Source organism: Polyergus mexicanus, unplaced genomic scaffold, assembly GCF_030449975.1.
Source record: "Polyergus mexicanus isolate NDT 795.1 unplaced genomic scaffold, iyPolMexi1.0 SCAF_27, whole genome shotgun sequence".
In the NCBI taxonomy this organism is placed as follows: domain Eukaryota; kingdom Metazoa; phylum Arthropoda; class Insecta; order Hymenoptera; family Formicidae; genus Polyergus; species Polyergus mexicanus.
Window position 1 is genome coordinate 3664608 of NW_027223347.1, and position 16141 is coordinate 3680748.

Sequence of the window (16141 nt, forward strand, 5' to 3'; positions counted from 1 at the left end):
ATCTTACTCAAACCGGCCGCGATCAAAAGCTTGCATTCACATTGTATAAGAAAAGTGCCGTTAGATTTTTGATTACGGCTTTAGTTTATGAGGTATTTTAATCGAAAGTTTATTAGACGTAAAACTCCGGATACGCTACTGGATACGTCGCAGCCCTTGTACGTACAAACCGTTGACAAGCCGGAAAAAAAGAATTTTCTTCTATACTTGGCATCGCAACGCTATCGCATCTCTTGATGTATATATAAATATTCTTAACATAAAAAAATTATGCTTTCTAAATTAATTTTGTTAAATAAAAACCAATTTAGTGCAAATGTTATTATACCCTAATAAATAGTTATAAGTATTTAGAAAAATAAAGAGATCGTAAAAATTTAGGAAGAAAAATTACATAAAAATCAGTTCAAATGTCACCATACAGAGTGTTTTGGACCACCCGTACACCCCTTTTCTTTCAAAAACTAAGCATTTTAGAGAAAAATGTTTTGAATAAAAATTGTATAGTTTTGAGGGGTACCATAAGATGGTATCATTGGTTTGACCTTGGATGGTATCGTTAAGGTCAAGTCAAGGACACCTTTAATTTCTTACATGGAACCCGCTATTTTTCATTACATATTCTTGTAGCTTATCTCAAGAGCTTTCCAAAACACTATAATAAAATATTTTTTCATTAAGTACTTTTTGAGTTATTTTATATTTTAATCCGACATATTTTGACATAAAAACTAAAATATCTCGTAAAATATTTAGTTTTTGATAATCTTACCGTAATACTTTTATGTACAGAATAATGAGACAAATCAATTAGTGTAAAGAAAAAAAACAAATAATTGTTTAAAAAAATACATTGTAAATAATTACATACTTTTTCTTCAAAACAATTATTTTTCAACCGGGCGATCATATGATTGTGAAAAAATTAATTAACGCTGCTAATGATTAGGAATCGAAAAAATACGATTAAAATTATAACAGAATAGATCTCCTTCCATTTTGTAAATTAATTTTTTGTACATCGTTTCCAAAACATTTCTTGCATAAAAATTATTACTGAACTAATAATATTAACTAATAAAAAAATTAATATAAAATTAATTAACTTGGATATAATAATATAATATTAATATAAGAAATATAATTATTTTGTATTTAACAAAATAATGTAAAGTAAAATTAATGTAAACTCACTGCTTATTATTAAATCCAGAAATTGATTCTGATTCTCCTTTAATAAAATCTATGGAACTGCAATCTAATAAAGCTAAAGTCCTAAATCCACCACGTAGCTTGCGCTTGTAATGTTCTAGTAAATAATATATAATACATAAATTGTTTCTATAAATTTTTATAAGAAGTTTCTAGATATATATATATATAGCATATAAGTCTTGCAGATTTTGCATAATGTATATTTATGCGAGAAGATCAATCAATATAAAACGCGTCAAGTATAAAAAGTGCGTTTATTCTATCTCTCTTTTTTATATATTGTACATTATATAATTATAGACACATAGTTGCTCGATTGTATATATATGCATATATAATTATTTTATTGTATCTACACATAAGTGCAAATTTGCTTGGTTACTTTTAAGCAATAAATAAATTGATCAAAAAATGATTAAAAGAAGCACAATTACAAAATATACATTAGCTATTTGTGGCGGCCTACAGCAACCACAAAATAACGGCAGCGCGATATTTGCGAAATAATTATCGTTTCTCGCAAGCGCTCGCCCGTCCGCGCGTAGTGCGGGAGACGCCGCTAGTCGGCGCAAGGCGCCCGGGTCAACCTGCAAGTGAAAAGCCGTCCGGCCGAAATATAGGTCAGACCCCCTGCGGAGAAAGACGACAAGTCACGAAGAAAGTTATAGGCGCCAGTCGCTTACTTTCAAGCGCAAGTCGCTAACTCTCAACGGACGAAGAAGATTCTTGGCGCCAGTCGCCTACCTTGCAGCGCAAGGCGCTTTAAACGTTGGCAAGGCGTCAGATCGCCAACCACCTCCGGCGCCCGGCCACCATCGGCATTAGGCGCTCGATCGCCATCCGCCTCCGGCGCTCGTCCGCCATCAATCGGCGCCAAGTCGCCAGCATCACCCGGCGCTCGTCCGCCATCAATCGGCGCCAAGTCGCCAGCATCACCCGGCGCTCGTCCGTCATCAGTCGGCGTCCAGCCGCCAGTGTCACCCAGCGCCCGTACGACATAAGGCGCACGGTCGCCGTCTCCCACTGGGACATGCTCCCCGACGATTACCGGTAGCTGCTCCCCAATCACAATCAGTGACGGATCACTGTCGTCTATTGGAGCTGATTCACCGGTGGTCTCCGGCCGCTGGCCACCATTCAGTGGCCACGCCAAGGAGAACGTACGCTCCGGCGCCCAGTCAACCAGCGACTCCCACGCAGAGAGGAAACAGCGAAGTAAGGACCGGCTTTAGGCTCTATTCGGCGCTAGCCCGCCAAAGCTGATTGCCGGGCATTCCGGCCCGGAAACCAAGAGGGACCGTCCGATCTCCTTGCCGCGACTAGAGCGAATCTTGGCGTCCCTAGCAAAGACGTGGAAAATACCGCCGCTGATTTCGCCTATCAAAGTCTTGCCTCTGAAGGAGTACTCAAAGCAGAGAACGTGTGGGACACAGACTAGCCCAATTCCGTGTCCAGGCCTTAAGAGGACGGCCGACGCGTCGACCCAAACGAAGAGACGCGGGGGCAGACAGAAGCCCATGTGCATTAACCATTATGCGTACAATCGTAACTTGCGCTACTGATGTATGCGGAGAAATAAATACACCTTATGTTTGAAAGCCGACTCATTCATTCGTCTACCTACCAGTAGGATAAGTTGGGTAATATCCTACCGAGAATCCTAAAGCGATAGATCTCCTATCCCATACCCGTACCCACACTATTTATTAATGCTTAAATTTTGTACACATAATATGATAAAATTTAAAAAAGTTTAAGCTATACACATTGTATGATATAAATTTTCAATAAATATAAAAATCTAATAGAATTCATAATTCATCTTTCATAAATATAAAGTCTGGTGCTCGCACGATTCCAGAAAACACTATCTCTCCATTTACTTCAATTATGTAATAAAACGGACGATCTACGATCAACTCCTGCCGTGGACTTACTGGTTTTCTTACTCTGCTTTTGACAACTGTAATTAAAAATGCTTTATTGTAATGCTTACACACACGATATATATATATATATATATATTCGCCTAATTTTCTATTATTCACAGATGTATAGTTTACCATTTGGAGCTTCTGAACTTCTTTTGTTAATCTTTACGGAAACCATTTGAATGATATTGTTCACTTTTAAAGGAATTTTTGAGAGTCGTGTAAAATCCGCATTATCCTCGAATATCGTAGTTACACCATTCTACAAGCAGTTATCAATTTTATGTTAATTTCAAAAATTTATACAAAATCTCATTTACACGAAAACAAATTTTGCTAATTATACAATACTTACTTGACGAAAAAAATATGTCATATTTCGATAATATTCACTTGTAAACTTAGGTAAATATAATTCCATATCTTGCTCAAATTTGTTTGTGTATGCATTTCTAATTGATTGAAGTTCTGCAAAATTAAGCTTTTTTGCCAGGTTCTTCAGATTTCCTGGTTCCATCTCTTCATTTGGCAAAAATATAATCATTGTAACATTGTTATTCTGTAAAGTTATATTTAGATTCAATATTTAATTCTTAATATTCTGTAAAATTATTTTTTAATTCATTATTTTATTTTTGAATGTTTCCTATAAATAATAATTATTTACCAAAAATGGAATTTCAATGATGTTCAAGATTGAAACGTTTAATTTAATCGATAAATTTAAACTGTAAATTCAACCGACAAATCTAAACGGTAAGAGCCGCGAGCAAAACACGAGCGAGAATAAACATCATTCCGATCAGCCGATCAGCGCGTGACCGCGTGATCAAAACAAAGAAAAGTGTGACAAAAGTAGTAGAACTAGGAGAGTTCTAACGCAGGTCCTCCGAGGGGTATGCGGGTCGAGGGGAAACCTTGCGGGCGAGGGGGCATGACGTCACGCGGGCGGAGGGGGATTTTGGTGCCGCGGGGGAATGATATCACGCGGGTGAAAGCCGATAAGGAACAATCATTCGTCCAAAGTCCTCCTTTTCCTTTACTTAATAAATATAGCATTTTTATTGATTTGTGATAAATGCTTGTATCTATATTTATCACATTTTTCTATGCTATTTGATAAATATTATTTATCAGTATTAATGTTTGATTATTTAAAAATATATGACAGTATACATATATTATTATATTATATTTATATTATATTACAATCAAATAGTGTCTCGCAAGATTGCACGTGCGGCCGAATCGGCGCGGTGTATTACAAAGGCGGGTTATTATATTTATATTATATTATGAACAAATAGCGTCTCGCAAGATATAATGTTGCTTTCATGTATAGCACAATAATAAAAATCAAATAAGATTTGAATATGTTAAACATAAAAATATATTTTATACATGAAATTCATTACTTTTTTAACACTTTCTATACTCTCTTCTATACTTCTTTCCGATTCTCCATCGATCAACATATGTACATATCAATAGATATTAAAACTATCGCGTGATATGAACGCCAAAGCGCCCGAGTCCCTTTGGAAGAGAAAGTGGAATTTTTTGGTGGAAAACTAAAAGATACCGACTAGATAATAAAATTCTTCTAACGAAATACCCATATTATTATTTATCAATAGATATTAAAACTATCGCGTGATACGAACGCCAAAGCGCCCGAGTCCCTTTGGAAGAGAAAGTGGAATTTTTTGGTAGAAAACTAAAAGATACCGACTAGATAATAAAATTCTTCTAACGAAATACCCATATTATTATTATTATTATTATTATTAGATTTTAAAAATGTCGATTATTTCTGTGCTTCCTTCTTTCCTTTTCCTACTCGTGCATGTCTCGCGCTATCCTTCTCCCACACCCATAGAATGCTTTCCTTTTCCTACTCGCGAACGCCTCGCGCTATCCTTCTCCCATCCGGTCGCGCCACAGTTACATATCTATCTTATATGTGGGGAAGGGAAGGGAAGCGAAAGAAATAAACATTTTTTTCTTTTCATTTTTTTTTAGCACATTTATTTATGTTAAAATACATCACCTCGTCTCAAGGTTTCAGACAAAATTTCATCCACAGCATAAGCTAATAGTTCGCAATCTATGATAGATGTTTTATCAAAAACATCGCGCAAGATTTTAACAGCGTTATCTTTCTCGGCGCCAAACATATTACCTTGCAAATTAACGACAAATCGGTCTAAACTCTCATTTACAGCTTCTAAATTCTCACACAGCTTCAAATATTCATGATGAACACAGTGTTCGAGTTCGAATAAGAAAAATATAGTTGACGGTTTCATGTACAAGCAAGAATCGCGTAACGTAAGTTTTACAACACTCGTATCGTGTATTTTAACAATCTCGATTGTTAAATCGTTAATCCATATTGGTGTATGATTGGGCGTTTGCACAAGTCGTTCAACGTCCGCTCGTTTCAGCATTAGCGATTCCAATAATAAAAATCAAATAAGATTTGAATATGTTAAACATAAAAATATATTTTATACATGAAATTCATTACTTTTTTAACACTTTCTATACTCTCTTCTATACTTCTTTCCGATTCTCCATCGATCAACATATGTACATATCAATAGATATTAAAACTATAGCGTGATGAACGAACGCCAAAGCGCCCGAGTCCCTTTGGAAGAGAAAGTGGAATTTTTTGGTGGAAAACTAAAAGATACCGACTAGATAATAAAATTCTTCTAACGAAATACCCATATTATTATTATTATTATTATTAGATTTTAAAAATGTCGATTATTTCTGTGCTTCCTTCTTTCCTTTCTCATAAGAAAATAGAATTTTCTCTAACACGATCACGTGCGAAGGAACCCTCGAACCGATATCCAAACTCACCAATCGACGATCACTACGAGTAAAATACAAAAAGTAGGAGAAACACTCCGTCTAATGAGAACACTGGCATGATTTTTAACTTATTAAAGTTGGAAGATCCCCACTTATGCACAAGTCCAATTCGTTAAACCTTAGAGAGACCTTACTCCCACGCAATTTTTCTAAGAAGAGCCGTTTAAAGGTGATAGATGAAATATATATAAATGAAGAACGAAGGGTGTCAAAATTATAGTAGTACACGATTTGAAAGTGTATACATCGGTTAAAAAAGTTTTGTGTTCCAAGTGTTCGACAGCGATCAGATTTTACGTTTAAAAAGTATAGTGGATTCTTTATAATTTTTGTGTGTGTGTCAAGTGTTCAACGGCGACCAGATTTTGACACTCTGCCAATCTGCGAAGGATGGAAATAAATAATTTTGAGGCAATACTAAACGAGTCGTCTGATGAAGATCACGCATTATCAGACGACAGTGATTACAACAGCGATCAAAGCGAGGACCTCACGGAAATTGTTGAGAAGACAGTGTTTCATTCAGAAATTATTGCGTTGAACGGACGTACAAAATTTTGTGCCATATATTTTTATTATTCTACGGGTAGTGATTATGCTGTATGTGCTTCGTGTATGATAGCTATAGCAGATACTGACTATGGATACATGTATGCTGTTCGGAAGCATGTAACTGAACTGTACGACGTAATAAGTGGTCGATCCTGCTCCAATTGCAGACAAGCATTATATCAGGTAATGCCGTGCAACATATGTCCGATTTGTACACAGTAAAAAAAAAAAAAAAAAAAGGAAAACTCCGAGCAGCTGAACGTGACTTGTTGGAGCTGTCGCATCAAGTCGCCACTTTGGGCGAGTATTTTGCATGGGCGCAGCGATGCGAAGAATTTATCAAACAGCTCGAGGAATCCAGTCGTATCAAGCGTCCGCGGCTCTCGATCGGAGTTCGGCAATCTTTGGTGGCCAGAATCGCACGACTCGAGGGTGCGAGGACTCGATTAGAGAGACAATTTATATATAGTGGTGGTAATTACAGTGGTGATTGCAATACCGCGGAAAGACTTATTTGGCGGGAGATTGATACGGCGTTTGAGAGCCGTATATTGACTGGTGCGGTTATAAATTATAATCACATCGAGCCTCGTCAATTTCTCGAGGACGCCAAAGACATTGTGCTCGAACACGTGAAAAATGTGCTGAAAAAACACTTTAATGTAAAAGTGAACACTGTGTTCAATGGTGAATTCGTGTCGGGTGATAAACGGGCAAATAAAAGTGTAAATACGAGAAACTGTGAACTCTTTCGCACGTCCGATTTACACGAGTGGTACGAGCGACGCGTCGTCGAGCCCACGCTTGCCTCGCTCGAAGAATTTCAAGAACGCGATAGCGGGTGGGCATTGTCGCGAATTCTCGATTTAACTGTAAATATAAATAAATATAATCCAATGCGCGCGGGGTGCCATATTAAATTACCGCGAGAAATAACAATGAAGAGAGCGGTAATAAACGTGCAATCCAAAGACAATGCGTGTTTCGCGTGGGCAGTGGTCGCTGCTTTGTATCCAGCTGCACGAGACGTAGGTCGGGAGTTTTCGTATCCACATTATACGACAGTGCTAAATCTCCAGAACATTGAATTTCCGATGACATTGAGTCAAATTAAAAAATTTGAACTTTATAACGACATTTCGATAAATGTATACTGCATCGAGAAAGAGAAAGAGAATAACATTATCCCGATACGTCTGAGCGAGCAAAAGAAGGATAGACACGTCAACTTGTTGTATATACAAGATTCGCAAGACCTCGGACATTTCGCGTGGATCAAGAATTTATCCCGCCTCGTGAGCTCGCAATTGAGCAAACGTAATGGCCAAAAATATATCTGCGATCGGTACGTATATTTAATAAAAATGCAATATATATATATATATATATATATATATATATATATATATATACGATAGAAAAATTAATTATTTCCATTTTTTTTTTTTACAGATGTTTACACTATTTTGGATCGGACGACAAGTTGCAGTCGCACATTGTAGATTGTCGAGAAATGAACGAGTGCGCCATCCGGTTACCGAGCGATAAAGACAAGTGGCTCGCGTTCAACAACTACAACAGAAAGGAGCGACTTCCCTTCGTCGTATACGCCGACTTGGAGTGCGTGCTGAGGAAGACCGACGGTGATCCGAGGACGTCTACGTACACGTTTCAGCATCATCAAGTATTTAGCGTAGCTTATTATGTACATTGTTCGTACGACGAATCGTTATCCGCGTATCATTCTCGCCGTAGTACCGATTGCGTTTCGTGGTTCGTAGAAAATTTAAAAAATTTAGCGCAACGCGTAAAAACTATTTTAACCATGAATGTCCCCATGGTAAATTTAACGCGAGATGAGCGGGAAAAATTTCACAGCGCGACACACTGTCACATTTGCGCAAAACCGTTCGCGCAAGACGATACACGCGTACGCGATCATTGCCATCTTACCGGGCGGTATCGAGGTCCCGCGCATTCAAACTGCAATTTAAATTATAAAGACTCTTTTTGCATTCCCATAGTATTTCACAATTTATCCGGTTACGATTCACATTTTATCATCAAAGAAATAGCTACCGCGTTCGAAGGCTCGATCGACGTACTACCGATAACAAAAGAAAAGTATATTTCATTCACGAAACATGTTAAAGTTAAAGATACCGTTGAAAAATCAGATTGGCGAAACGATATAAAGTTACGGTTCATCGATTCATACAAATTTCTCAGTACTAGTCTCGAAAAATTGGCATCGTTTTTAAATAATGATAAACTTCAAATTTTAAAATCGGAATTTCAAAATTTATCAATTGAAGAGTTCAATTTATTGACGCGAAAAGGTATTTTCCCATACGAATACATTGACTGTGTCGATAGGTTGCACGATACGAGTGGCCTTCACTTGGACACAGTACAATTGGACACGGTGCAAATGGACACGGTACAAATGGACACGAGATTGTGCACACGGTTCAATTGGACACAATGCATTTGGACACAGTAATTTTGGATACAGTAGCTTTTGGACACATAAGAAAATACGCATCGTTTACTTGGACACCGCTTAATTGGACACTGTTCATTTGGACACCGTTCGTTTGGACACAGAAAGATGCGCACCGTTCATTTGGACACCGTTCGTTTGGACACCGTTATTTGCCCACCATTCGTTTGGACACCGTTCATTTGCCCACCGTTCGTTTGGACACCGTTCATTTGCCCACCGTTCGTTTGGACACCGTTCATTTGTACACAGAAACATGCGCACTGTTTGTTTGAATATGTAACATATGGAGAGAAATAAAAATCATTTTGGGAAAATATAATCAGTATTCTTATAACACTTTATACTGGTAAATCTATGTAAAATATGAAATCGTGAAAAGGAGATACATTTGAAGGTTATAATATCTGTCTAAATAAAATATATTCATACTTTTATATCTCTGATACTGATGTCATTAATTTTACATTGCTTTTAGCACTTTGTTTAGCCTTTCGCATATTTGCATGTCATGCATAGATACAGTGGGTTCCGCCCCCCCTGCGGGGGGGCTCCACTTCCGGAAGATATAACCTAACCCAAATCTATTTCTTATTTAAAACAAAAATTTGGTGTGGATTACGTCGTATAATTTAAATCAAATTTTGGTGTCCAAACGAACGGTGTCCAAACGAACGGTGGGCAAATGAACGGTGTCCAAACGAACGGTGGGCAAATGAACGGTGTCCAAACGAACGGTGGGCAAATAACGGTGTCCAAACGAACGGTGTCCAAATGAACGGTGCGCATCTTTCTGTGTCCAAACGAACGGTGTCCAAATGAACAGTGTCCAATTGAGCGGTGTCTAAGTAAACGATGCGTATTTTCTTATGTGTCCAAAAGCTACTGTATCCAAAATTACTGTGTCCAAATGCACTGTGTCCAATTAAACCGTGTGCACAATCTCGTGTCCATTTGTAACGTGTCCATTTGCACCGTGTCCAATTGTACTGTGTACAAGTGCACCACTCCCGCACGATACATGTTTACCACCGCGCGAATCATTTTACAGTTCTTTGACCGGTGACACCGTATCCGAGAGCGATTACGCGCACGCTGAAAACGTCTGGAGGCGGTTCTCCCTACGAACCTTGGGCGAATACAGCGATCTGTATTTAAAAACGGATGTCTTGTTATTGGCAGATATTTTTGAAAATTTCCGCGACAAATGTATCGAGAGTTATGGGCTCGACCCCGCGTATTATTATACTCTTCCCGGATACACGTGGGACGCCATGTTAAAACATACGAATATTACGTTCGAATTACTTACTGATATCGATATGGTTATGTTTATCGAACGGGGAATACGCGGTGGCCTGAGTCAATGTTCCGGCAGATACGATCGAGCCAATAACAAATACACGCAGTCTTACGATCCACCGAAACCGTCATCGTACATGATGTATTTCGATGTAAACAACTTGTACGGTTGGGCGATGTGTCAACCGCTGCCCTATGCCGAATTTCGATGGGTCGACGATATCTCTGACTTTGACGTTAGCGCAATCGCTTCGGATTCGCCCATAGGTTATATTCTCGAGGTTGATCTAGAGTATCCGCAACATCTTCACGATGCGCACGCTGACCTACCGTTCTGTCCGACGCGCGATAAGCCGCCCGGCAAGCGGCAAGACAAACTCCTCGCAACCTTATACGATAAGAAGCGTTATGTCATACACTATCGCAACCTACAACAATGCACGCGTCACGGCCTTCGCGTCGCAAAGATACATCGCGTATTGCAATTCGTTCAATCCGCATGGCTCCGCGATTACATCGAACTCAACACCCGGTTTAGAACGCGCGCGACAAACGATTTCGAGAAAAATCTGTACAAGTTAATGAACAACGCGGTATTCGGTAAAACTATGGAAAACGTGCGCAATCAGGTCGATGTAAAATTATTAACAAAGTGGGATGGACGATATGACGCGGAGGCGATGATCGCGAAACCAAATTTTCACAACAGGAGCGTCTTTTCGGAAAATTTGATCGCTGTCGAATTGCGCAAATTCGAGATAAAATTCAATAAACCGATCTACGTCGGCATGTGCATCCTCGACATTTCTAAAACGTGTTTGTATGAATTTCATCACGAATACATGGTACCGTTATATCGAGAGAAATGTAAAATAATGTACACCGATACAGATAGTTTAATTTATCACATCGAGTGCGAGGATGTGTACAAGAACATGAAACGCGATATTGCTAAATTTGACACGAGCGATTATCCGGTTAACAATGCGTACGGTATACCGCTCGAGAACAAGAAAGTGCCGGGTTTGATGAAGGACGAGAATAATGGTGCAATCATGACTGAATTTGTCGGGCTTAGAGCAAAAATGTATGCATTGCGAGTAGATAATAAAAAAGATACAAAAAAGGTTAAAGGCGTCAAGTGTAACGTCGTAGCGAGAACGATAACGTTCGACGATTACACGCGGTGTCTGCGCGATGAAATTGAGATGACTCGACGACAGTCTTGCATAAGATCCAAATTGCACGAAGTGTATACAATCAGCGAGACAAAAATTGCTCTGAGTCCGTACGATGACAAGCGATATATCGTACCTGATTCGACCGACATGCTACCGTGGGGACATTTCCGAATACCCTTATAATATAATGTATATATGTATGTGTGTATGTATGTATGTATGTGTGTGTGTGTGTGTGTGTGTGTGTGTGTGTGTGTCGGGAAAACAAAATAAATATAATTCTATCTTTCTTTTATATTTTATATTTTACATGCTGAATATATCTTACATATATTTTATATGCTGTATATATTTTACATATTTCAGATACTTTATATGTTTAAAATAAAATACAATTTGTATGAATCAATTAAATCACATTGTCCTTGTGTATCCAAGAGTTGTGCGATCCATCGAATCCCAGCCATTTCACGTAAACCTCGTCACCTTTTCTGCGCAGTACTTTCTCCACGAGATACACGTCCAGATAAATCGCGCGATGCAACTCGTATTCGTAAAATGCTCCAGCAATAGATTTTCCGCGATAGTCCTCGAGTAGATAGGTTACGGGATTAGTACGCTGCACTTTAATAATCTTAAACACCTCGGTGGTCCAATTTGGTGTGTAACCCTTCTCGAAGATCGTCTTATACTTGCTAAAGCGTACCGGGTTACTTACTTTAAATCTTGCTGGTGCTGCAATCTTTACGTTGCTGTATACTGTATTTAAAAGTTTATCGGCTATCGCGGGGGTAACATCGATAGGTCTCATACCGATAGTGCGATGCTTGCGCGCGTTGTAATCCGACACGAGTCGCGGCAACGCGTCAACCCACTTGTAAGTTCCGTTCAGCGTAAACATTTTCCACATGTCATTCTTTAACGTGCGATTAAATCGTTCGACAACCGATGCCTTCAACACCGAATACGTGGAATAATGATTGATGTCGTGTTTTCTTATGAGACGTTGTACGTCGATGTTGTAAAATTCCTTTCCCATATCGGTTTGCATGTTTTTCGGGCATCTCTTACTATCTCGAATTATCTCAGCGATAGCATCAGCCGTCTCACTTCCACCTTTACTCTTGAGCGGTACGACCCACGCGTACTTGCTCAGCACATCGATGACGGTGAGTATGTAGTGGTAACCTTTGTTGAAACGAGAGTACGGACGCATCTCGATGATGTCAGCTTGCCACAGGTCATCGTAACCCCGCACTATGACACGTCTTCGGGGAAAATTTCTTCTCGCCGAAGCATGCAGTTCCTCGACGAGTCGTAGCTTCTCGATATTTTTACGTCCGTTGGATTTTAACGATGTCATGTTTTTAGTGGTACGGCTAGTCGGCGCGTAATAATATGTGCAAAGAAAATACATTATGGTTTATATCTTTAACCTTTTTTTAACCATTTAATAGTCGTTTATTTCCGTTTATTGTCATTCAATAGTCGTTCTTTATCATCCGCTACCATTCGTTGCCGTTCGATAGCCGTTCGTAGCCGTTCCTGACCCGTCTGGTAGTCGTTCCTGATTCGTTCGTAGCCGTTCCTGACTCGTTCCTGAGCTGTTAGATAACCGTCCAATAACCGTTCGTTGTCGTCCGCTGTCATTCGTCAGCCGTTCGTAGTCGTTCTTGATCCGTTTGTTGCTGTCCATTGTTGTTGACGTTTCGTTGTCGTTTGTTAGCGTTTCGTTGGCGTTTCGTCGTCGTTTCGTTGTCGTTCGTTGGCGTTTTGTTGGCGTTTCGTTAGCGTTCGTTGACGTTTCGTTGATGTTTGTTGACGTTTCGTCGTCGTTCGTTGACATTTCGTCGTCGTTCGTTGGCGTTTCTAATCTAGCGATATTCGCATGCCGAAGCTCGTTTATCAGAGTCTGTAACGCACGCACGTTTTTCTCGAACGCAGCAAGCTTCTCGTCTGACTCTTTCAGTTGATTTCTCAACGTTTTAATGCAATGATCCACGTACAGTTTGTTGACGACGTCGGTATCAGCCACAGGTTGCGCTACACGACGAATCTTGCGCGACCTCGCGTCAAAGTCCGTAACGGTGCGACACAGAGCGTTATCGCGCACGAAATGACGTTCGTCACGTCTTTACTCTGCTCGGATATCCCAAATTTGTTGATATGCATCATCGATGCGAGCGATGTCGGTCGATCGATTGATTAGTTTTGTCGAGACACCGTTTAATTTATAATAATGCCGGCTTCGCGAAGTTCCTCGATGATCGACAAGATCTCGTTGTCGTGACCGTTGTGACCCGCTTGGTGCGAAGCATCCAGCAATCGTAGACGATCCACCAGCTCGTTGGGATCGTTCCAGTGCACGTAGTCAATCTTGTTATCGGTTAGCGTCATTTCGCGAGGCGCGAATAATCCCTTTCCAGATTTTGTTCTTTTGGGTTCGATCGGTATCAACTTTGCGATTATTTCTTTGTACTTGTATCCCCTATTACTCAGTAATCGACCGTGCGCATCGTGATTGCGTTTATGCGCGCTCGTCGTCAACAGCATGCTCTTGTACGTTTGCTTATCATCCTCCGTATAGATGACGTCATCGGGAAATTTCTTAAAGATCAACTCGTAAAGACCAGGTGTGCCGACGTATCATATGCCATCGATAATTATGCTATCCGCGTTGTCCACGTCAAAACGTTTATTACCGAACATCATTCCATTCTTGCCGAGATAAACACCGTACACGTTGTCTATACCGCTCTCTTGATCGCCGCTCAAGATAGGCTAGATGTACTTTTGACCCAGTGGACCTAATTGATCTCGCAATGTTTCTTGACCTTCCGGCGTTTGCAACTGATTTCGAACGGATGTCATGAGCGAGTCTTCCGTGGTTTCAAAAACATCCTGGCTCGTGAATAATTCGGGCATCGTAGGTTGTATAGTTCTCATTGACGCGGACGGTGTAGAGGTTATCAGCGGTACATCCAGTGGAGCGTCCGATCGTTTCGATTTATGCGGTGTCGGTGAGCGATCCGACCTGACGTTTGATCGTTTTCTCTTTTGCGGTGTCACATCATCATCATCGTCCTTCTCGCGCTTCGGGATGGACAACGCTTCGATCCCCGCGTCGGTGTTACTCGCAGGCTCGTTCTTCACCGCGATCGAGCTAGAGTTGTCGACGATCTTTTGTAACGGTTCGATGAGAGGTCTAAAGCGCCTATCCAACACGATATCCTCCTCGATCTTACCGGTCTTCAAAGCGCGATGTTTCTTGCGAATCGATTCGCTAGTTTTCACAATTGCCCTCGCAATCTTCTTGCGCTCGCGAATATCCTCGTTCTTATCGATCGCAGCCATCGCGGAAAAACAAAAATGTCAATCTCTCTTTCACGTTTCACCCCGACGAAGTATCGGCAACAACTAATCGCTTTGCGGTATCGCGAACACGTTAAATCCTTTTCTGTATCGACCATCGTTGAGCGAACTGTCCTTGTCTATTACTACGAATCCGTACTTGCGCTGCCAACAATCGCGACACAACGCGCAAAATTCATCGTACGGCATGTCGGTATTCACATGATCGTTGTACACGTGTTTCAGGTTGGTACTATCCTGTTTGAACAAGATCAGCAGGTTCGCGTTGTTGCGTATCAGATGTTTAGGTATTCTCGCGTACGTCTGGCAGAGATAGAAGCAGTCGACGCTCGAGTGTCGACCCATTGAAAAGTACTCTCTCACCGCATTTTGCTTATCGCATGCCACGTCATCGAACACGAAGATCGAGTTTGGACGCGCCTCGCTCGGCGGAATGACGTCACTGTTGTTGGAGAATGTGAAGTAGCCGATTTCGTCGATCGATGTCAACAAATTTTCCAGATATCGATATTTCGGTTGTTGCAACGACTTCGAGTACACGTACACGTTTTCGAAACGTACACCGTGCGGACTTTCCAGCAGGCTTATTAGAACGTTGGTTTTACCGCAATTCGAGGGGCTACAAACGATCGCGCGTATAGTAGTCGGTAGCATCGTACCATGCTTGCGCATCTCCGCGTTGTCCCCCATCGATCGTAATCTGTCGTCGCAATTCGTCACGCGTATCGCCAAAGGTTGTCGCACGAATTTCATTTTCACACTGTCGACTGAGGAATGCTGGATCGAACGCCTATTTATAGATGCGCGGAACCGCAAATCGCTCAGTAACAAAAATGTTCGTACTGCTGTTGAGACCTTCCGATATTTACAATTTGAGCGCCGAACAGTTACAATTTGTGCCGAAAGTCGTTCTGCTGCGAATGTGCGGCGATCACGTCCACTACATGTGGGACAAGCTTCCCGAACATATAAAAGCTGACTCAGAGGTTCAACAATATCGGCGCTGTTACGAACATTATAATCAACCGTGGCAGCGAACGCACATCGACGGTCCAGCACCGTTAATAAAAAATTGTGACAAATGCCAGCAAAAATTATAAGAGGTTGTGGTTTCTTAAATCGTGCGATAAACGCACTTCCTTTCGAGTTACATATTCCCGGCTATCAGTTTTGAGTACTCTGCGTTGATACCACTGCTT

At 40.5% G+C, this 16141-nt stretch overlaps 3 protein-coding genes across 4 annotated transcripts in view; all 3 read left to right on the forward strand.

Moving 5' to 3' along the window:
• The window catches only part of LOC138943518 (odorant receptor 22c-like), a 142458-nt gene that overhangs the window by 49717 nt on the left and 76600 nt on the right, over positions 1 to 16141 (forward strand). The gene's annotated exons all lie outside the window — the stretch shown is intronic.
• On the forward strand, positions 6423 to 9577 carry LOC138943473 (uncharacterized). The gene is made up of 5 exons (XM_070314325.1): positions 6423 to 6632; positions 6752 to 7950; positions 8037 to 8296; positions 8609 to 9024; positions 9566 to 9577. Exons 1-5 carry the CDS (start codon positions 6423 to 6425, stop codon positions 9575 to 9577), a joined length of 2097 nt encoding a protein of 698 aa, XP_070170426.1.
• Positions 11141 to 11753, forward strand: LOC138943520 (uncharacterized). Its single transcript, XM_070314386.1, has one exon. It carries the CDS (start codon positions 11178 to 11180, stop codon positions 11751 to 11753), a length of 576 nt encoding a protein of 191 aa, XP_070170487.1. The 5' UTR covers positions 11141 to 11177.

What these genes read in the sequence shown, in the direction of transcription:
- LOC138943473 (XM_070314325.1), top strand. Translation starts at nt 6,423, where the DNA reads ATGGAAATAAATAATTTTGAGGCAATACTAAACGAGTCGTCTGATGAA. An exon ending in CTACGGGTAGTGATTATGCT is followed by an intron (nt 6,633 to 6,751) that starts GTATGTGCTTCG and finishes CTCCAATTGCAG; the next exon opens with ACAAGCATTATATCAGGTAA. An exon ending in CGTAGCTTATTATGTACATT is followed by an intron (nt 8,297 to 8,608) that starts GTTCGTACGACG and finishes GCATTCCCATAG; the next exon opens with TATTTCACAATTTATCCGGT.
- LOC138943520 (XM_070314386.1), top strand. Translation starts at nt 11,178, where the DNA reads ATGTGCATCCTCGACATTTCTAAAACGTGTTTGTATGAATTTCATCAC.